This window comes from Neofelis nebulosa, chromosome 9 (assembly GCF_028018385.1).
Source record: "Neofelis nebulosa isolate mNeoNeb1 chromosome 9, mNeoNeb1.pri, whole genome shotgun sequence".
NCBI classification, from domain to species: domain Eukaryota; kingdom Metazoa; phylum Chordata; class Mammalia; order Carnivora; family Felidae; genus Neofelis; species Neofelis nebulosa.
Genome location: NC_080790.1, coordinates 26,229,267 through 26,252,618, shown reverse-complemented (window position 1 = coordinate 26,252,618; position 23,352 = coordinate 26,229,267). Strand labels below are relative to the sequence as shown.

The following is a 23,352-nucleotide window of genomic DNA, read 5'->3' as shown; positions in this document are numbered from 1 at the left end:
AACACCAATAGTCATTATTCTACCTATCACATTCCCTTTTTTGGTTATTGCTTATTCTGGTTCTTCAAAGGAAGATAGTTATGATGCATTCAGTAAGGTGATACAGAGTTGAATAGCTACATAAAGTATCATTAGATCTCTAGCAGTTATTTTGAAACTTTTCAGTCTCAGAGTCCCTTTATACTCCTTAAAATGATTGATAACGCCAAAGCACTTTTTTTGGCATGTGAATTAATCTATCAATATCTGTCATTAGAAACTAAAACTGAGAAACTTAAAATATATGTGTAATTTGTTTAAAAAATAATAAAAACCCATTGCATGTTAATATGAATAGCATTTTTAATGAAAATAACTTTATTTTCCAAAACAAGGAAAATATGAGAAATTAGCACTTGTTACATTTTTGCATATATTTTCAATGTCTAGTTTAATGGAAAACAACTGGCTTCTCATATCTGTTACTGCATTCATTTTGTTGTGACATGTTGTTTTATCTGAAGCATATCAAGAAAATCTGGCTTCATACAAATATGAAATTGGAAAAAGGGCAGAATATTTTAGTGAACTATTCAGATGATTGTGGATATCCTACTCTGATGCTATACTAAAACTAAATTTTTTTTTTAATGTTTATTTTTGAGAGACAGAGCATGAGCGGGTGGGGGGGGGGCGGTGCAGAGAGAGAGGAAAAGATAGAATTGGAAATGGGCTCCAGGCTCCGAGTGAGCTGTCAGCACTGAGCCAACGCAGGGCTCAAACTCATGAACCAGGAGATCATGACCTGAGCTGAAGTTGGATGTTTAACTGACCCAGGTGCCCCTAAAGTTGTAGTTTTTTAAAAATTGTTTTATTGAAATATAGTTGACATATGATGAATGACACAAATGCAATATACCTGTGAGACTGTCAACAACAACATCAAGATGGTCTACTTCTAAAAGCACTTTTAGAAAAATTAATTCCAGGGTTGCCTGGGTGGCTTAGTTGGTTAAGCATCTGACTTGATTTAGACTCAGGTCATGATCTCACACAGTTCATGAGTTCGAGCCCCCCGTCAGGCTCTTTGATGTCAGCAGATTCTCTCTCCCTCTTTCTGTGCCCCTTTCCTGCTTGCACGCATGTTCTCTCACTCTCAAAATAAATAAATACACATTAAAAAAAAAGAAGAAGAAGAGAGATTAACTCCAATCTGGAATTTGAAATCTTAGCAATGAAGTTTTCATACTGTTTTCATTAATATCAGTCTATCCTCCACTTGAAGTGGATCTTTCATCCTTGCAGAATTCTTGTAACACCGTGTATTAGTCACGTGGAAAGTATTTGTTCCTTGGGTTATATAGATCTTCCAAATGTTTACACATTTTATCAGTCATTGGTAAAGAATCACATTTGTTAATATCACCATTATTGTCAGAAAATCCTGTTTGACTTGGGAAGGTTTTAAGCCCTTAATGGTAGAAACAAGTTTTGCAAAATTTCAGTTTTCTCAAAGCTTGGATTTTATACTCAGCAATATACATTGACAGGTATGTTTTTTGATGTGATAGGCTCACTGTTGATTTTCAAGGAAATATCTGCTAAATACTCGAGATTAAGTAACCAGTATTTGTCAGTCATTGTTTCAAGAAAAACGGTGTTCCATAAAAAAGTGGCTAGGTCAGCTTGCAACTCAGTCATGTAAGTGCTTTCCCTTGAGACAACTGTCATACTTCCCATGTCAGCACACAGAATATTGAAAAGTGTATACTCAAGGCTTGAAATTTAATAAAATGTGTAATATTTACAGCTATAGCTACATCAAAGACATTCTTAAAAGAAACTGGCTTTTTCTTTTTTTTAAAGTTTGGTAAGTGTGTGGTGGTGAAGACTGTAATAACTGCTAATATTGTTTAGTGCTATTGCTAATAAGATCCCAGCAGTTTGACCTAGTTGCTTTTCAACCATCAAAGTAAATACCAATACAGTGAAAGAAACAGTCTTTTAGTATTATTATGAAAATAATTTTAACTTAGTGGACCTTCTGAAAGGGTCTTGGGGATCCCCAGGAATCTGGAAATATTACTCTGAGAACTGCTGGTGTGTAGAAATCCTCACTTCTTCCTTTGCAATTGTATTAAGCCCTCACCAAAAACAAACAAGCCCTCAAGATTTGTCTATTGTAGCAACTGTCAATCTTACTGTCTTTTCTTCCTGTCTCCCCCCCCGCCCCCCCGCCCCTAACATACCCTGTACTATAATATACTCCTTTCACTAATTATAGTGGCTCATTTTTGCCTGATTTTGAGTAGGATAATGGGGAGATGTAATTTATAAATTGTAGGTGATTTTGATACACTTCTTCCTTCACCTCTGTTTCTTAAAGTGTGAGGGATTATTGGAAACCTGTTGAATTAGGATTGCTGATAAGTGGGGCCCAGATATCTGCATTTTTACATACACTAAAGATGGTTCTAATACAGAGCATAGAGAACCACTGCTTTGAGACTTTAGGAAGAAAACTGGGTTGCTCGGAGTGGATGCTACCACCATTTTCGGTTTTGCATTTACTGGTCAGACTGAAAAGTGACATCACCACTATCATTTTTGCATTTCTAGCGCCCAGAGTAGCATCTGGCACATAACAGGAGCTCACTAAATGCTTTATGAATGATTAGATGATTAATCTGACTACCTTGTTCTGTTATTTGTCTGATACTAACTTGCCAAATATAGGATGACAAAGTTAGCTTTAATTTATGTGTTTAATTATATTTCGTAGTGTGCTTACTTTACAAGAGTATGTTTTAGAACTTAAAAGCCGTGTAAATCAGATGTGACTGTACTGCTTCAGTGATTTTCTTTTGTATTTAAGCTTCTGATTATGGATAGCCTGCGTGATTTGGCCTGTGCCTGACTATCCTACATTATCTTTTGTCATTCTCCTCCTTGTTCACTAGGATTCATGAAACTGGTACTTTTTCCTTCCGGATTCTTTTAACATGGTAAGGTCTTTACTCAGGGCCGTTGTGCTTGCTGTTTTCTCTTTCTAGAAATTTCTGCCCCCAAGTATTTTCTTGGCTCTTTGTATTCTTTACGTCTCAATTCAGTTGGTAGCTACTTAAGGTGCCTTTCCTGCCCCCCCCCTTTTTAAACTGTCTTCTCTACTGGACATAGAGTGGCTATGAAATAATGGTTCTGTTTATGTGTCATAGCATTGATCACAATTCAAAGTTATTTTGTTGTTTACCTATTTAGTGACTGCCTCCTTTCTCTAGAATACATGCTCCATGAGAACATAGACCTGCCTGCCTTTCCTTATTGTTGTCTCCTCAGTGTCAGAAACAGTCTTGACATGAAATAGGAATTTTGTAAACTTCATTAAATAAATAAATTAATGAATAGGTGAAGAGAATATATGAAAGAAAATTATTTTGGTTACTCTATATATCTTTTTAACATTTTTATTTATTTTGAGAGACAGAAACAGAGCATGAGTCAGGGAGGGACAGAGAGAGAAGGAGACACAGAATCTTTGTCAGAGCCTGACATGGGGCTTGAACCCACAAACCATGAGATCATGACCTGAGCTGAAGTCAGATGCTTAACCAACTGAGCCACCCAGGTGCCCCTGGTTATTCAATAAATATCTTAAACTTAATAGAAGAGATAATGTCTATATTTATTAATAATTAAGGACTTTATGTGAATAAGTTTGTTCTACTAGATTACGTGAAATGTTACATACAGATTAGGGCTTCTGGTTTATAAGAGGGAATAACAATAATTTCTGGTGGGAAATATGTAAATGAATAAGATAAAACCTTTGCTGTTTATAACCATCCAAGGAGTCATTTATTTTAGGTCAGTTACCACTTTCAGTGTTACAGCTTTTATTTTAGGGATTTGGAAATATATGCAATATTTTCAATTTTCAGAAACACATTCTTTTTTTAACTTTATTGAGGTGTAACTGACATATAACATTGTGTAAGTTTAAGGTGTATATGTGATGATTTGATTCCATGATATATTACCAAAGAAGGGTTAGTTCACACCTCTGTCAACTCACATAATTACCATTTCCTTTTTGTGGTGAGAACATTTAAGATTTAGTCTCTTAGCAACTTTCAAATAGACATTACAGTGTTGTTAACTGTGGTCACCATGCTGTACATTAGATCCCCAGCACCTAGTCATCATATAACTGGAAATTTGTACTTTTTGACTAACCTCTCCCTGTTTCCACCACCTTCCAGCTCCTGGCAATCATTATTTTCCTCTCTATGAGTTTGATGTTTTTGGATTCCACATATAAGTGAGATCATACAGTATTTGTTTCTCTCTCTGACTTGTTTCACTTAGCATAGTGACCTCATATTTTCTCCATGTTGACACAAATGGCAGGATTTCATCTTTTTTAATAGCTTAATAATATTCCGTTGTATACGTAACTGCATTTTCTTTATCCATTCATCTTTGATGGACACTTAAGGCTTTTTCCATGTCTTGGCTATTATGAATAGTGCTCAGTGGAGAAATGGACCTCTGGCAGCATCCTGCACAGCTGGATCATTCACATCCTTTCATTTTCCCTTGTGGGAGAAATCACGAGCAGAGGAGGTTTCTCTTGCTTTTCTTTTTTTTTTACCTTAAAAATTTTACAGCACTCTTCTTTAAAAAATTAAAAAAAAATTTTATTTATTTTTGAGAGAGAGAATGAGTGGGGGAGGAACAGAGAGAGAGAGAGAGAGAGAGAGAGAGAGAGAGAGAGAGAGAGAGACAAAGGCTTTGAATTGGTCTCTGTGCTGACAGGGGCTTGAACTCACAAACTGTCAGGTTTGTGATCATGACCTGAGCCGAAGACAGATGCTTAACCTACTGAGCCACTCAGGTGCAGTGCCCCACTCTTCTTTTGAAGTTTATTTATTTATTTGGAGTGGGGGGGATGGGAAAGAGTGTGTGCTAGCGCATGCACAGAGAAATAACAGAGAGGAAGAGAGAGAATCCCAAGCAGGCACAGTGTTGTCAGCGCAGAGCCCAGTGCGGGGCTCCGTTCCATGAACTGTGAGATCATGACCTGGGCTGAAACCAAGAGTTGGATGCCTAACCGACTGAGCCACCCAGGTGCCCCACTTTTTAAATTTTAAGTAGGCTTCACACCCATTGTGCGGCTTGAACTCATGGCCCTGAGATTAAGAGTCATATACTCTACTAACTGAGCCAATCCTGTGCCCCTGAGGAGGGTCTTTTGGTACTGAGCTGTGCTGCCTTGGGCTACAAGTGCCATGGGAAAAGTCAGACTTCCTCTTAATGCTCTCTAATGTGCCTAGACTTTTAATTTTTATTTATTTATTTATTTGCTTCAGTGGTATGCTGGAATTTTGCTGCTGGGCTCCTAGACTTCCACAAAGGCTCTGTCATCTGTGGGTGATTGCATAAGACCATCTTCTCCAGGGGCTGTAGTACTGTGGCCAAGAGGGACTGGAGCAAGTTTGTGGACCACTGCAGGATCCGGAGCCAGAACTGAGATCTATAGGCCTGTTCCTCAATGCATGGGTGGGCAAGACTCCTCATGGGTCTTTTGGCATGTGGTGCTGATTCCCACAGCTCCCACTAAGGAACTTTTTGTTCATGGATACATGTCAAATTGATCTGTTGAGTCACTTAAGACTCTCCTAGGAATGTCGATTCTGGTGTGGTTTTTTTGAAAGCTTTCCAGGTGATTCTGATGAATACCTTTTTGCTCTAGTGCTTTACAGGTGATTCAGGGTTTACTTCTTAGTTGGTGAGGCTGACCAACATAAACTGTGAGAATAGAAGGGAGGGAGCTGTTCAGTAGGACACAGATTAGTTTATCTAGTCTCCGTTTCTGCTTTCTATATAATTCTTCAATTTCTGAGGTTACCATATGGGCTGTTGCCTAACCTGTCAGTTGGCTCTTCTTGGGTTCAGGCTCCCATTCCTGATTTAGCTGTCAGTTGTGACCAGGTTGGAAGGGTCATGAGGTATTATTACTGTACTTAGTACTACTTGTCTTTACGTTTGATTGCGGTGAAGAGGTAATACCGAGTGACTAAGGGAGAAGTTACCATAGATAGGGATTAGAAGAAGTCTTTCTGTGGAAGTAAAAATTAAATTGAAATCCCAAATGGTATGAAATTCTCAGGGAGAGAGATTTCCAGTAAGAGGGAATAAGTGGCTGAATTATAGTGAAGAATGTTGGAGAAGGAGATTAGGACTACATCATATAGATTCTTGTAGGTCTGGTTAAATGAGTTTTATTCTAATTATAATGGGAAATTGAAGTGGCCGGGAGAGCTCAGAAAAAAGTCTGATTGGGCATTAAAATGTTTATGATAAACATTGAATGAAGAGTAGTGGTTTAAAAATAAAAAAAATCTTAGAAAATTTTAAAATTCCATTGCTAATATGAATTTTAACATTAATGTATTCTAATCATCATTTTTTAATTCTTCCTAAATTTAAAAGTTATTTTTAAATAACTGACTTAAGACAATTTGTATTTTATAGACTTCTATGCAGTCTATTTACCCGTTTGTCCATCTGACATGGTAATAAACGGTTGGTTTGTACATATCAGTTGGTCAGGAAGTGTTTACTAACTATGCGGTAGTGTTTAAGAATTTTAGGAAGTAGAAGATCAGTACAGCCCTGACACAAGTTCAGATGAGCCATGTGGTGGGGCTGCTGGGTTCTATTTAATGATTATGGCCGACATTTATTGAGTCTTTACTGTATGGAAAATCTATACTGTGTGTGAGGCATCTGCACTTGCATTTCTCTTTTAATATCGCAGCCAGTGAAAAAGCTGAGGCTTCAGTTATTCAAGGTCACAGCGTTGTGCTAGGGTTCCCACCAGCTCGATCCACACTCAGAGCTCTTAACTACCATTCCATATTCTCATACAAGGCTTTTAATAAATTTATATCTTAGACTATTAAACATATGTTTATTTGAAAATAAGAAGTTAGGGAATCACTTAACTTATAAAACATTTTATTTTGTGGAGCTTCATTGCATAAATTGACAAAAGCAAGATAATAATACAAAAATTCTCAAATATATAAAGTTTTTATCCCTGCATGTTGTGTGAACTATATAGTGCACGTGTTTCAATATTCTGTCTTGTAATTAAAACACATTTTCAAGCATAAGAACTTTCATTGGTTACCCATTGTCTATATGGAATACAAGTAAACTTTTTTTTTATATCTCGCAGTGTTTGTGGGGCAAGAATCCACGTGTGGCTTAGCTGGCTCCTCTGTCCTAGGGTCTCCAAGTAGCTTCCTTTTTTTTTTTTTTTTTTAAAGTTTATTTATTTATTTTAAGAGAGAGAGAGAGAGAGAGAGAGAGAGAGAGAGAGAGACAGAGAGAATCCCAAGCAGGCTCTGCACTGACAGTGTGTAGCCCAACACAGGGCTCTAACCCACGAACTGTGAGATCAGAAACTGAGCTGAGATCAAGAAAGAGTCTCATGCTTAACCAACTAGCCACCCAGGCGCCCCTCCAAGCAAACTCCTTAATGTCAGCGTAAGGGGTTACTTATTCTAGCTCTTCCTTTCTCAACTATGCAAGCTTTTATTTCATGCAACTGAAAGGTCATTTCCACGTTTGCGCTTTTGTGCAGAGCTTCCTTCTGTTTGCAAATACGCTGCCATCTTCTGCTTTTCTGGTTCAGCTTTTAAGACCTAAGTTAATTTATTTTTCTTCCCAGCATTTTTCCTTCATCTGAACTCTTAAATCTCTCATTAGGCACTGTGTATATACCTTACCTTGTTTTATTTATCTATTTCCTCAGCTAGGTAAACCTCTTGATGGAAATGGCTGTCATTGATACTTTTTTGTAGTTTGTGTTTTATACATACAAAGAGCTCAATAACTGCTTGCTAATGAAAAGATGGTAAAAAGCCATATATGCAATGTCAGTAATATTTTTATTGTTATTTATCTTAGTGTGTGTGTGTGTGTGTGTGTGTGTGTGTGTGTGACAGAGAGAGAGGCAGAAGGGGAGAGATGATATCTAAAGATCCACGCTGAGTGTGGAGTGCAGTGTGGGGCTCGATCCCACGACCCTGGCATCACAGCCTGAGCTGAAATCAAGAGTCAAACACTTAAGTGAGCCACCCAGGTGCCTCAATAATGTTTTAAAATAAACATTTCATTTTGTTCATCTTATCTCATTATAAATCTTAAGTTTAAAATCTAAAAATTTATATTCTTGTGGAAGATTTTAGTGTTTAATTTCATGAAGAAATGTAAGGTTGGAGCTCTAAAAGAGAAAAAAAGGTATGTTATGTGTCAGTCTGTGTAAATAGCAAGAATATGATCATAGTAATTAATATTTTTAGGTTTTTTCCCTTTTCTTTTCTTTCTTTTTCTGTTTTTAGTAGGCTCCACACCCAACATGAGGCTTGAACTCATGACCCTGAGATCAAGAGTTGCACGCTTCACTGACTAAGCCAGCCAGGTGCCCCAGTATTTTCAGTCTTTAGAAATGGATATTGCCTTTGACACTTGATATATTTAGTTATCTGTACCCCCAAAACAATTTTCCTGAATACTTTATATTGATTTGAAAACATTCTTTATAAATTTGGCTTACATTTCTTTCTAAATTTGGAATGTACATAGAGAAAGCTTTTAAATTCAGCTTGTTTATGTTCTTCATTAGTGTTTTTTTACTTTCAACTCTTTAAAAATTTTAAACTTTCTGTGAGGATTTGCTTCCTCATTTGCCACTTTATCTTTCTACTCTTCAGTGTTTAGTTGAGGAGCACTGATTTCAGGAGAAACATTTATTGAAAGCAATTGAAATTAGCTATATTAAGAGTCTAGGTGGAACTTAAGTTTACCTTGTTCACATTTTATGGGCCACGTCAAAAGAAAGCAGTTTGTAGGTGCAGTCCACACAATTTTCTGGGCATTGTGGGCTCTTTTTAAATTATCTCTTTATATTTTTAATGTTGGGGCACGTATTTTTTAGTACATTTTAGAAACATGTCTAGTTAGTTACCACTGATACTACATCTTTATAATGTATATATTTTCACATTATTTTCAGCCTTAAAATTATCATTATTATTATTATTTTCACAAGATTACATGACCATGCAGCTAGCTACTAGCACAACCCTGTGGTGAGCAGCTAATCAATGTTTTCGTTCTAGGACTCTGTTCACAAGACTTTTTTTTTTTTTCTCTGAGACAGGTAGTCTGTTATGCTACTGGATTGACATTCTCCACAACCTTTGGAAATTCACATGGATAAAATGGTATTGATTGCGGACCATGAATGAATGTTTCTCCCATGACAAAAAAACATTTAGTATTAGATACTGCCCACATTTTTAATACATTAAAACCAAGGATTGATACATTAGAGATTTTTTTTTCTCTCCTATTATATTTTTTGGGAAATGTTTGAGGAGGATTTAAGTATTTTCAGCAGTTTTAATTTTTGCCATATTTAAATATGTTTAGAGTCTAGACTCCTTTCTCAGCTCACCATTGCTATACATTTGCTTCCTTCTCTTCCTTTCAGTCTGTCTAGAGACTGTTTCCAGGCAAAGATACTTTGTTTTCTAGTACTCTGCCCCCATGTGGGGGGCAGTGGGGAAGAAAAGAAACTAGAACAGACTACCTTTTTCTAGATGCCCACTAAACAATGCGTTGGCCAAGTACTCTCGAGATCTCGGTGGCATCTTCTTGAGATCTCGGTGGCATCTTCCATGAGTCTAGGTGGCAGGGCATGGGTTTAGGACGAGTGTAGGCTTCCACTTAACTGGGGCCAGTAAGACCCTATTCTATGTATGTTGCCTGCTGACTCCTCTGTCACACAGATCTAGAGATGAGAATTTTCCCTAAATCCCAGCTTTGTCTAGTTAAAGGAGCTTTATCCCAGGAGAATGCATAATTTAGGTGTCATTCTACTTGCCAAACTGGTATTAATTTATTTAATATTTAAAAATTCAATATACCACTGAGAACTTTTATGGTTTCACTACCTATTTTATTACACATGACCATTGATTTATTGTTTGGTGTAGCATTATAAATGCAAATTTGAGTTGATTTAGATTTTGGTACTCTATGTCCGTCCATAGATGTTTTCTAAGTTTATTTCGTTTTGCAGTTTGAAGTGCTATATTCCAAAGATGTTGAAGCCCTGAGAAAACAAACTGTATGCATGTGCATGTTTTAAATTTTTTAAAAAAGATTTTGTTTTTAACTAATCTGTACACCCAACGTGGGGCCTGAACTCATGACCCTGAGATCAAGCATTGCATGCTCCCCTGATTGAGCCAGCTAGGGGCCCCTTTAATTTTTACTTAGGAGTCAGTTTGAGTCCCAAGAAATGTGTGTAACACCTGAAGTATCCTTTACTAAGTCATCTTGTTAGGTATATATAACATGTTTTTTTAAAAACAATCATGTTTCGAATATAAAAACAAAATATGATTCCAACCAATATAATGTTAATTGAAAATAATTTTCATATATTTTCTTATTTAGTTTATTTATTTTGAGAGAGAGTACAAGAGAAGGGCAGAGAGAGAGGGAGAGAGAGAATCCCAAGCAGGCTCCGCACTGTTAGCATGGAGCCTGATGGTGGGCTTGAGCTCCTGAACTGAGATCATGACCTGGGCCAGAATCAAGAGTCACACGCTCAACTGACTGACTAACCCAGGTGCCCCTAATTTTCATTTATTTCAACTGTTAACTGCAAATGATGTGATAAACTGACCTAGCTTCTTTTCTTCTTCTTCTTCTTTTTTTAACCTACCTCTTTCATTGATTATTAGGCAAAAATGTAGTAAGTAAATAAAGTGCCCCTATTTTAGTAATACAGAGTAAGTTAATATGTTTTATGGATGTCCTTGGTGTTAAACCAGGTACAGAAGATTAGAGACAGAGGGAAAGAGAGAAAGTTTCACAGTTTCTGATATAATGATTTTTCATTTTTATTATGCTTACGAACTTCTGTCAACTGGAGATTTGTGTAAATTGTCTTTTTTTTCTTTTTACCAGGGTGAAATCCACATAATATAAAGTTAGCCATTTTAAAGTGTACATTTCTTTTTTCTTTTAATTTATTTTGAAAGAGAGATAAAATGTGAGTGGGGGAGGAGCAGAGAGAGAGGGAGGGAGAATCCCAAGCAGGCTCCACACTGTCAGTGCAGAGCCTGACAATGGGGATTGATCTTACAAACCATGAGATTGTGACCTGAGCTGAAATCAAGAGTCGGACACTTAATCTACTGAGCCACCCAGGCATTCCTAAAGTGTACATTTCATCGGCATTTATTATATTCACAATATTGTGCAGCTACCAGCTGTATTGAGTTTCAAAACATTCTTATAACCCCAGAAGAAATCTATTAAGCAGTTAACCTATTAAGGCTATTAAGTTGCACCCCATTCTTGCCTACCTATAGCTGCTGTCAGTCACCTATCTGCTTTCTGTCTCTGTGGATTTACCTATTTAGGGCATTTCATATAAATGGAATCATACAATTTGTGACCTTTTGTGTCTGGCTTCTTTTACTTAGTATAATGTTTTCAAGGTTTATCCAAATTGTAGTATATATTGGTACTTCATTCCTTTTTTACAATTGAATAATATTTTTTTGTATGCACATACCACATTTTGTTAATCCAGTTATTGGTTGGTAGGCATTTGAATTGTTTTCATCTTTTGGTGTTTGTCACTAGTGCTGTTATGGAGATTTGTGTACAAATATTTGTTGGAATATCTGTTTTTATTTCTTTTGGATGTTGTTGGAATTGCTGGATCATATGCTAATTCTACAGGAATTACTTAGGAACTGCCAAACTATTTTCCACACTGGCTGTACCATGTAATAGTCCCACCAGCAACATATGAACATTCTAATTTCTCTACATCCTGTCAATCACTTGTTATTTTCTTTAGAAAAAATTTTTTTAATGTTTATTTTTGAGAGGGAGAGAGAGAGCGAGAGAGAGAGAGAGAGAGAGAGAGCGAGCGTGAGCATGAGCACACAAACAGGGGAGGGGCAGAGAGAGAGGGAGACACAAGATCTGAGGCAGGCTCCATGCTCCAAACTGTCAGCACAGAGTTGGATGTGGGGCTCTAACTCATGAATTACGAGATCATGACCTGAGCCAAGGTCGGAGGCTTAACCGACTGAACCACCCAGGTGCCCCTTTTTCTTTTTTTAAAGTAAGCTCTGTGCCCAACATGAGGCTTAATTTATGATCCTGAGATTAAGGGTTGCATATTCTATTGACTAAACCAGGGCCCAGGTGCCTTTTCCTTCTCCTTTTCCTTTTTGTTTTCCTTTTCCTTTCCTTTCCTTTCCTTCTTTCATAGCCATTGTAACTAGCGTGAAATGGTATGCCAGTGTAGATTGATTAGCATTTCATAATCACTAATGATACTGAACATCTTTTCATGTGTGTATTGGCCATGTGTATACCTTATTTGGAGGAATGTTTATTCTGGTCTTTTGCACTTTTTTAAACTGGGTTGCTTGTCCTTTTGTTGTTGAGTTGTAAGAGTTCTGTATATATTCTAGGTATTAATTCTCTATCAGATATATGAGTTGCAAGTATTTTCTCCTTTACGGTTGTCTTTTCAACTTCTTGACAATATCGTTTCATGTGTAGAACTTTTTTATTTTGATGAAGTCCATTTTTACCTATTTTTTTCTTTTGTTTGCTCATACTTTTTAAAGTCATTTTGTTTATTTTTATCTCATTTCATTTCATTTGAGAGAGAGAGGAAGAATGCATGCATGTGTCGGGGAGAGGGATTGAGGGAGAGGGAGAATCTTAAACAAGCTCCACATTCAGCATGGACCCTGTGCAGGGCTCGATCCCACAACTCTGGGATTGTGACTTGAGCCAAAATCAAGAGTTGGACACTTAACCAACTCAGCCACCCAGTCGCCCCTGTTTGCTTGTACTTTTGATAGTATGTCTAATAAGAAACACTTAGCTGGGGCGCCTGGGTGGCTCAGTCAGTCAAGTGTCCAACTTCGGCTCAGGTCATGAACTCACGGTTCATCGGTTTGAGCCCCATGTTGGGTGGGCTCTGTGCTGATAGCTCAGAGCCTGGAGCCTGCTTTGGATTCTGTGTTTCCCTCTATCTCTGGCTCATGATGTGTCTCTCTCTGTCTCTCAAAAATAAAAATAAACGTTAAAAAAAAACCACCCAAATTGTTAGCAAATGCAAGGTCGTGATGATTTGCCCCTGTTTTTATTCTGAGAGTGTTACAGTTTTAGCTGTTACATTTAGGTTATTGGTTCATTTTGAGATAAATTTTGTATATAGGGTGAGGGTAGGGTTCCAGCTTTATTCTTTTTTTTCCTCTTTTCTAAAAATTAATTTATTCTTTTACATTCAAGTGTAATAACATGCAGTGCTATATTTAATTTCAGGTGTGCAATATAATGATTGCACAGTTCTGTACATTACCCACTGATCATCACAGTAAGTGTGCTCTTGATCCCCTTTACCTCTTTCACCCATATCCCCTCTGGTAACTGCCAGTTTGTTCTCTATATTTAAAAGGGATTTTTGTTGTTATTGTTGTTGTTTGTTTGTTTTTTCTTTTTTTGGTGTGTGTGTATCTCTTGTTCATTTGTTTTGTTTCTTAAATTCCACTTATGAGTGAAATCATATGGTATTGTCTTTCCATGACTGACTTATTTCACTTAGCATTATACCCTCTAGATCCATCCATGTGTTAGCAAAAGGCAAGATTTCATCCTTTTTTATGGATGGGTAATATTCTATTGTATGTATGCCACATCTTTTTTATACTTTATTTTTTTATTTTTTAAATTTTATTTTTAAAAATTTACATCCAAATTAGTTAGCAGATAGTGAAACAATGAATTCAGGAGTGGATTCCTTAGTGCCCCGTACCCATTTAGCCCATCCCCCTTCCCACAACCCCTCCCGTAACCTTCAGTTTGTTCTCCATATTTATGAGTCTCTTCTGTTTTGTCCCCCTCCCTGTTTTTATATTATTTTTGTTTCCCTTCCCTTATGTTCATCTGTTTTGTCTCTTACAAAGTCCTCGTAGGAGTGAAGTCATGTGATTTTTGTGTTTCTCTGACTGACTAATTTCACTTAGCATAATACCCTCCAGTTCCATCCAGGTAGTTGCAAATGGCAAGATTTCCTTCTTTTTGATTGCTGAGTAATACTCCATTGTGTGTATATACCACATCTTCTTTATCCATTCATCCATCGATGGACATTGGGCTCTTTCCATACTTTGGCTATTGTTGATAGTGCTGCTATAAACATTGGGGTGCATGTGTCCCTTTGAAACAGCACACCTATATCCCTTGGGTAAATGCCTAGCAGTGCAATTGCTGGGTTGTAGGGTAGTTCTGTTTTTAGTTTTTTGAGGAACCTCCATACTGTTTTCCAGAGTGGCTGCACCAGCTTGCATTCCCATATTCTTTTGCATGTGGATGTCCAGTTGTCTCAGCACCGTTTGTTGAAGAGTTTCTTCTTTTGCCATTGAATTAGCTATACATGTTTGGGTTTATTGCTGGATTTTCTTTTCTATTCTATAGATGTTTGGACATATTTCTGGACTTTGAGTTCTATTCCATTGGTCTGTCCTTATGCCAGTACCACACTATTTTGATCACTTTAGTTTTGTAGTAAGGTTTGAAATTGGGAATTGTGAGTCTTCTACCTTTGTTCTTTTCCAGATTATTTTGGCTATTCAGGGCCCTTGGAAATTCCAAATGAATTTGAGGATCAGCTTTTCCATTTCTGCAAAAAAGAGAGTTGAGATTTTAATAGAGATTTCATTGGATCCTTTGATCACTTTGGGGAGTATTGCCATTTTAACAGTATTAAGTCTTTCAACTCATAAACACAGGATTTTTTTTTTTTTCATTTATTAGATCTTTATTTCAGTAATATTTATAGTTTTTTGTGTATATGTCTTTCATACACTTGGTTAAATTTATAGCTAAGTATTCTTTTTGATTCTATCATACATAGACTTATTTTCTTAGTTTCTTTTTTGGGTTGGTCCTCACTAATGCATAGAAATACAGTTGAGTTTTGTTTGATCTTCTTACAACACTGCTAAATTCCTTTATTAGCTTTAATAGTTTTAATGTGGGTTCTTTAGAATGTTTTTTTTCTTTAGAACTTTTTAATGTAAGTCATCTGTGAATAGAGAGTTTGTATCTTCCTTTACAATTTGGATGCCTTTTATTTCTTTTTCGTGCCTAATTACTTTGGGTAGAACTTCCACTACAATATTGGATAGAAGTGGCAAAAGTGGGCATTCCTGTCTTATTCTTAATTTTAGGGGGAAAGCTTTCACTTTTTGCTGTTGAGTATGATATTAGCTGTGGGTTTTCTCACAAATGTCCCTTTCTTAGTTTAAGGAAGTTTCCTTTTATTCCAAGTCTGTATTTTTCACAAAAGGGTGTTGGATTTCGTGAAATGCTTTCTCTGTGTCAATTGAAATGATCATGTGCTGTGTTTCCTTTCGTTTAATAATGTGGTCTAATGCATTGTTTAGTTACATATATTGAACTGCCCTTGCACTCCTGAGATAAATTCTACTGGTTGAGTATAATCCTTTTACTGTGTTGCTGGATTTCATTTGCTGGTATCTCACTGAGGGTTTCTCCATCTGTATTCATAAAGAATATTGGTTTGTAGTTTTCTTGTGATGTCTTTGTCTGGCTTTGTTATCAGGGTGGTGCAGTAGAGTGAGTTAGGAAGTGGTCCCTGCTCTTCTGTTTTTTGGAGGACTTTGAGAAGGATTGCATTAATTCTATTCTATATGTTTGGTAGGATTCAGCAGTAAAGCCTTCTGGTCCTGGACTTTTCTTTGTTGGGAGGTTGCTGACTCAGTCTCTTTACTTGTTATACATATGTTGAAATTTTCTATTCTTCAGTCAATTTGGATAGTTTGTGTGTTTCTAGGAATTTATTCCATCTAGGTTGTCTCATTTGTTGGTGTGCAGTTGTTCATAGTGTTCCCTTATAACCTTTTTTATTTCTGTAAGGTCATTAGTGTTGTCTTCTTTAAATTAGTTTTTAAATAAAGCTTTCATTTTTGTCTTGTTAGATTATTTCGTGATTTGGTATGTTTCTCTAACGCAGTTCAGTTTGTTTCACACACATTAAAAGATGGAGGAATAGGAAACAGAAGACAAATATCACCTCCAAAAGTAGCTGTGTACTGGCATTACTGTACATCAGTTCAAGGAGAGTTAGAGTTAGGTTCATTATACTCCCAGACCACATCCCAGGTATACCAGTTAGAGAAACATTTGAGTGAAAGATTATTAACAAAAAAATGTACCACACACCTAATCCTAATTTTGTATGGTGCTATTACTAGTTTGTATTTTTCTGAATCTGGTGGTAAGACTTTTTTGATTCAATTTTATATTATTGAATCTTCCTCATGCTTGGTTTTAGTGGCATTTCCAAACAGAAAGTTTATTCTTTTAAACATTTTTCTGCATAAATATGCCTGTCTTATGTTTATACCCAAGAAAGAAGGGTCTACAATCTTTATAATTTAACTGAATATCTCATAATTTGCAGGCTGTTATTAGCATCCATGTGAATGTATCAGTGTGTAAGTTAATCTGAAAATGTAAAAAAGGCAAAATTTTTAGGTGGGGTTTGGAGAGAGGTAAACTTTTCCTGGCTAGTTAGTGGGTGACTGTATGAAATAACTTTCAACCTGAAACATTGCTTCAGATTGGACAAGGTATTAATGGTGGCAATAAAAGGTGTTTTGCTCATGTAGATACAGTATTTTTTTACTCGATCTCTATGGAATTATAGTGCATCCTGAGTGTGAATGAGAACTATGTATGCTGTTTCGTCAAGAAAGATGTCAACAGGGGCACTTGGGTGGCTCAGTCGTTTCAGCGTCTAACTTCAGCTCAGGTCATGATCTCATGGTCCGTGAGTTCTAGCCCGGTGTCGGGCTCTGTGCTGACAGCTCAGAGCCTGGAGCCTGCTTCAGATTCTAGGTCTCCTCTCTCTGCCCCTCCCCCGCTCATGCTCTGTCTCTCGGTGTCTCAAAAATAAAATAAAATAAAAGAAAGATGTCAACAGACAGTTACCTTAAGACTCATTAGGAAGCCAGGATGTGACAGTGCCTAACACTGAATGGGTATTTAATAAAATGTTTGATTAAGTGGATGAATCAACGAAACAAACGTAACTATAAAACTGCTTGAGTAGTTGTCTGAAATAGGACAGAGGCTGAGATCAATTAAACCAACATTAGTTCTTTTAAACTAGCCACATTTTGAAGTGTAGGGAGTAAAAGTGTTGTGAGCGCCCAGGAACAGAATTGTTCCTCTGTTTGGAGAGATGGCTATTGAAAATTATGAAAAAGAAAAGCTTGTGTTATTCTTATTACAGAAGTAGTTCAGATACCTTAAAGAAAATTTAGAAAATATAAGTAAATGTAAAATTGAAATAAATCATCTCTTATCCTAAAGTAACTTCATTTCACATATTATATATATATGGCTTTGTAACCTGATATATTCACTTAACTGGAAGTTCAACATATGTAACTTTCTGTTAAAATATTGGAGATTAGGAATCCTGCCAGAAAGTTTCCTGTGTGATTAATACAGTCTTAAATGACTAACTGGATGTAGTAACTAGCCTTTTCTGTATAATAATATTGAATTGTTTATAACACTTGCCTAAAATAAACATTATTATTCTTATTTTTTAAAATGTTTTTATTTTAAGAGAGAGAGAAAGGGGCAAAGAGAGAGAGAGAGAGAGAGAGAGAGAGAGAGAGAGAATCCCAAGTAGTTTCTCTACTGCTGATGCAGAACCTGACACAGGGCTTGAATTGATGAACCATGAAGATCATGACTTAAGCCAGAATCAAGTGTCAGAGGCTTAATTGTCTGAGCCACCCAAGTGACCCTAAAATAAACATTATTAATGAATATTAATAAAAATATAGTATGTACATATGATCAAATCAAAATGTTTGGTATTTTAAATTTTTTAGTAGTTTTATCAACTACATATCTCCACCCTTTTAAAGTTTTGTTTTATAGGGGTGCCTGGGTGGCTCAGTTGGTTAAGTGTCTGACTCTTGATTTCAGTTCAGGATATGATCTCAAGGTTTATGAGTTTGAGCCCCACATCGGGCTCCATGCTGACAGCTCAGAGCCTGGAGCCTGCTTCAGATTCTGTGTCTCCCTAGCTGTCTGCCCCTCCCCTGATCATGCTCTGTCTCTCTCTCAAAAATAAATAAACGTTAAAAATTTTTTAAAAATTTTCTTTCATAAATAATACGCTGTAACCTGAAACAGTACTGTAGTGTTTTCTAGCTTTTGAGAATAGGTTAAAAATGAAGAATGGAAATGTCCTCGTTAGAGAGAAGATGTATTTATATCTAAAATTCTATCTATAATGGACAACATTGACAATAAAATTAAGATAAAAACAAAAAACACAAATAGATGTTGATTGTGAAATAAAACAGTTTATATGTCAGGAATTTGGGGGAGAGTATAGAGTTGAAATTCAGGGATATGAAGTGTGGAAGGTAGTTTTGTTATCAAGGAGATAAAAAGTAAGAGAAGGAGGCCTCCTTTGTAATTAATCTGAGGTGCTTCTTCAAAGATTTATCACTATACAATTTGGTCACTGACAGAACACTCTGCAGTTGACTCACTGACAGAACAAATAGCTAGGTTTGCTACCAGGAGAAGGAAATCTGCTAATACTATTAGGAGTTGTAGGCAGTGCAAAATTCAGAGACTTCCAGGTTAGAAGATGGACATGAAAGCTCCTGAGCAGAGTTGTTAATCCCAGGGTAGAAGCTCTTTGTAGTCGGACCCACTTAGGTGTAGGCAGCCCTGGGTCCCTTGGTGTTAACTGAAGCCAGAAGGATCCCAGGTCTGCGGATGCATCCTGTTGCCAAGAGAGGCAGAACCAGATACTAGGATCACTTTGCAAGATGAGATATTTGGAATTATTTAAATGATGTGAGATGGTTTCATGGGCTGGGGGAAGCTATTTAAGGTTTATAGGAAGAAAATAAAATAATCTTTAGTGAAGTGCTGTTACGTGGCTTGATACTTTCATATATATTCTGATTCAGTCTTTTTGGGTTAGGCTTTGGGGGAGTCTGATTTTTTATTAAGCACACCAGCTGATTTCTTGAATGTGGTTCTTGAACCACAGATTGAGTTACACAGGCAGGACTCCTGACTCTTGGTTGGGACTTGTAAATTTTGATTCCTGTTGTCTGAGCTTCCTGGTCATTCCCTCATTCTTCTGAGGCCTCAGATGGCTCTCCAAGATAATATATGAGAACAGAGGTCAGAACAGTAATGTCATTGTAACTATTTTCAGAACTCTTCAATTACATAAATGTCACCTCAAAATTTAAAAATTTTCCACTGGACACTAACATTAAAAATTTATAAAATTTTATTAAAATATTATATTTCTATTAAAAATAGTTACTATTAATTGATGACCAACTGATTGAGACCTATTAACTTCTTTTACATAGCAATTTTCATTTAATGAAGTTACATCAGTAACTACAAAACAATTTAGTATTCATTATTGTTTCCATGTCCCTTTATAGAATGAAGTCCTCTATTATTCTATATTTATACAAAGCTTTTTTTCCATCATAAAAATGCTTCATTATATAGAAAACTTTAGACTATATAGAGGTGACCAAAGTAAGTATCTAAAATTTGACATCCCAAAATAACCATTGACAGAAATGATTTTATACCATTGTACAAATGTTGCAGCATCTATTAGGTTGTTTTTGCCTAAATATGTTATTCTTTCCTAAGGTATTTAACTTAAAAAAATTGAGAAAAGAAATTTTTTTTTTTACTTAAAGTTTATTCATTTATTTTGAGAGAGTGAGCACATGTACACACAAGTTGGGGAGGGGTAGAGAGAGAAGCGAGGAGAGAGAGAGAATCCCAAGTAGGCTCTACACTGCCAGCGTGGAGCTCAACATGGGGCTCAACGTGGGGCTCGAACCCACAAACTATGAGATCATGACCTGAGCCAAAGTCAGATGCTTAACTGACTGAGCCACCCAGGCACCCTGAGGAAAGAAATTTTTAATAAATTTTAACTAAAATATGTGTGAGATCCTTGAAATCTGTAAAGAACTGGCATCAAGTGATTTAGCTTTCTCTGGGATGTGAATATCAGGGCTAGTTTTAATAGCAAACACTCATTAAACAATTTCTTTTTATAGTTTTATACCTTTATTTGACAATCAGCAGTTAGTTCTCATCCACATTAACAGTCTGTAGATTTTTGAAAGTGGTGACAGGTACATAGGTAACCAGTGTATAGAGCCTGTTTGGTGTATCTTCATCCTCGTTATGTTTTCTGGACAACTGCACACGGATATGGTATGGAATATTCCTTATTCCTTTGGCCCAAACAGCTTTGTTGAGCCTGGTGTCAATGCGCATATCTGGGGTTCCCATCTCCTTCATAGCAAATTTCCGGATCTCTTTGAGTGCCTGAGGAGCATGCTTCTTGAAACCCACTCCATGGATGCGCTTGTGAATGTTGATGGTGTATTCTCTGGTCGCTACTCGTTGATGGAGAATGACACTTCTTCTCTCCACCCTTCTTTGCGGGAGCCATTCTCCTGGGCCTGGGTTGGAAAGGAAGCTCATTAAACTATTTCTCTTTCTTTCTTTCTTTTTTTTTTTTTAATTTTTAATGTTTATTTCTGAGACACAGAGAGACAGAGCATGAGCGGGGGAGGGCAGAGAGAGAGGGAGACACAGAATCCGAAGCAGGCTCCAGGCTCTGAGTTGTCAGCACAGAGCCCGACTCGGGGCTCGAACTCACAAACTGTGAGATCATGACTTGAGCTGAAGTCAGTCGCTCAACTGACTGAGCCACCCAGGCACCCCTTATTAAACTATTTCTTAATGGCAAAAGTAATAAGTACCACCTGTTAGCCAAAAGAAGTGTGTCTATTTGGAACTCTAAAAATCACCAAATAACTGGTAGTAGTAACTAACACTAGCTGGTGAGTGGTAAGTTTGTAAAATTCTTTTCATCTTAAAATAAGTCACCATTTAAGCATGGGGAATATGTAGAGTGTCTTCTGTATAAAACTGGGATACACTGTATACAGTATATTCTGGGGATAAAGTGATGGTTACTGGGGATAAAGGGATGGTTTTAGGAAGGAGGAGCAAATTGCATGTAGACTTATGAGGATTTAAAAATTTTTTCTCACTTTCAAAATGAGATTAGGCCAGTTGAGTTTGTGTTTGTTTAATACTTTAGGATACAGTTGGCTTTTTAAGGAAATACATGTTTTTGTATGTGTTATTCCGCTTAATGCTAAGCCACCCTGTGTAAGGTGCTTAGTGTTTTATACTTATTTTTATAGATGAAAAAACTGAAACTCAAAGTTTTTTATCCAGGTCACAAACTCAGATATTTTTGGCTTTGTTTCCATTTCTTTCGCTCACGTTTACCATTCTCTGATTTCCAAAGTTCTTCTTTTTTTTTTTTTTTTTAAATTTTTTAACGTTTATTTATTTTTGAGACAGAGAGAGACAGAGCATGAATGGGGGAGGGTCAGAGAGAGAGGGAGACACAGAATCGGAAGCAGGCTCCAGGCTCTGAGCTGTCAGCACAGAGCCTGACATGGGGCTCGAACTCACGGACCGTGAGATCATGACCTGAGCCAAAGTCGGACGCTCAACCGACCAAGCCACCCAGGTGCCCCTCAAAGTTCTTCTTTTTTAAAAAATATTTATTTATTTTTGAGAGGCAGAGACACAGAGCTTGAGCAGGGGAGGGGCAGAGAGAGAGGGAGACACAGAATCCAAAGCAGGCTCCAGGCTCCGAGCTGTCAGCACAGAGCCTGATGCTGGGCCTGAACTCTTGAACTGTGAGATCGTGACCTGAGCTGAGGTCAGACGCTTAACTGATTGAGCCACCCAGGCACCCCTCCGAAGTTCTTTTTAACTCAAATTCTGTGGTTTTACATAACTGGGGAGGATAGTGTAATGGATTCCCATTTACCTGTCCCAGGACTACAAAATTATTAGTCCATTGCCAGTTTGTTTCACCTGTATCCCCTTGTGTCTGTCCTCCCATATTATTTTTACCTCCATATTATTATGATTTTAAAGTTTATTTATTTTAAGAGAAAGGGGGGAGGGGCTAAGAGGGAGAGAGAATCGCAAGCAGGCTCTGTGCTGTCAGTGTGGAGCCTGATGTGGGCTCAACCCCACAAACTAATGACATCATGACCTGAGCCAAAATCAAGAGTTGGACACTTGACTGACTGAGCCACCCAGGCGCTTCTACCCCATATTATTTTGACACAGATCCTAGAATATCATTTTATCTGTAAACATTTCAGTATATAGCTCTAAAAGAAACTAATTCTTAAAAGTTTAAAACATAACTGTACTAATATCATTACTGTAAAAAAGTCGTTATTTCATATCCAATTAATGCTTACATTTTCCTGATTATTATAATTTCTTTTTTTTTTTTTTTTTTTTACATTTATTTTCGAGAGACAGAGCACAAGGGGCGGGGGCGGGGGGCAGAGACAGAGAAGGAGACACAGAATCCGAAGCAGGCTCCAGGCTCTAAGCAGCCTGTCAGCACAGAGCCCAACGCAGGGGCTCAAACCCACGAATTATGAGATCATGACCTGAGCTGAAGTTGGACACTTAACTGACTGAGCCACCCAGGCACCCAGTCACAATTTTTTTTTTAAACTGTTTTTAAGTTGCGATTCAAATAAGGCTTATATGTTGCAAGTGGTTAATATGTCTCATAAGTTTTTAAAAAATATATTATTATTATTAAAAAAATATTTCTTTAGAGCAGTTTTAGGATCACAGCAAAATTGAATAGAAGAGGTAGAGATTTACCATATTTGATGTCTGTTTGTTCAGGCACCATTTGTTGAAAAGACTCTTCTTAATTTTATTGACTCCTTTCTTTTGTCGAAGATCAGATGACTATATTTCCGGGTGTCTATTTTTGGGCTCTCTATTCTGATCCATTGCTGTATTTGTTTTTTAGCCAATATCATTCTGTCTTGACTACTGTAGCTTTATCATAAGTCTTAATGTTGGGTAGCAGCAGTTGTCCTCCAACTTTGTTCTCCTTCAATATTATGTTGGTTTTTCTTGGTCTTTTGCCTCTCCATGAAATAAATATTCAGAATGAGTTTGTTGATACCCACAAAATAACTTTCTAAGCTTTTGATTGGGATGCATTGAATCTGTAGATTAAATTGGGAAGAACTGACATCTTGTTAATGTTGAGTCTTCCTATCC

General features: G+C 36.9%; 1 protein-coding gene and 1 pseudogene across 4 annotated transcripts in view; one reads left to right on the top strand and one right to left on the bottom strand.

Annotated features, from left to right (window-relative positions):
• MEMO1 (mediator of cell motility 1) overlaps positions 1 to 23,352 on the top strand; it is a 125,892-nt gene that overhangs the window by 15,632 nt on the left and 86,908 nt on the right. Inside the window, exon 1 of one of the 4 annotated variants that reach the window (XM_058682970.1) lies at positions 13,423 to 13,477. The exons of the other annotated variants lie outside the window; for them this stretch is intronic. Coding sequence (XP_058538953.1) covers positions 13,438 to 13,477 — 40 coding nt within the window. The 5' untranslated portion in view covers positions 13,423 to 13,437. Of the gene's footprint in view, positions 1 to 13,422; positions 13,478 to 23,352 lie in introns of those variants that run through there. 4 annotated transcript variants of the gene reach the window in all.
• On the bottom strand, positions 20,258 to 20,735 carry LOC131484592 (large ribosomal subunit protein eL31-like; annotated as a pseudogene).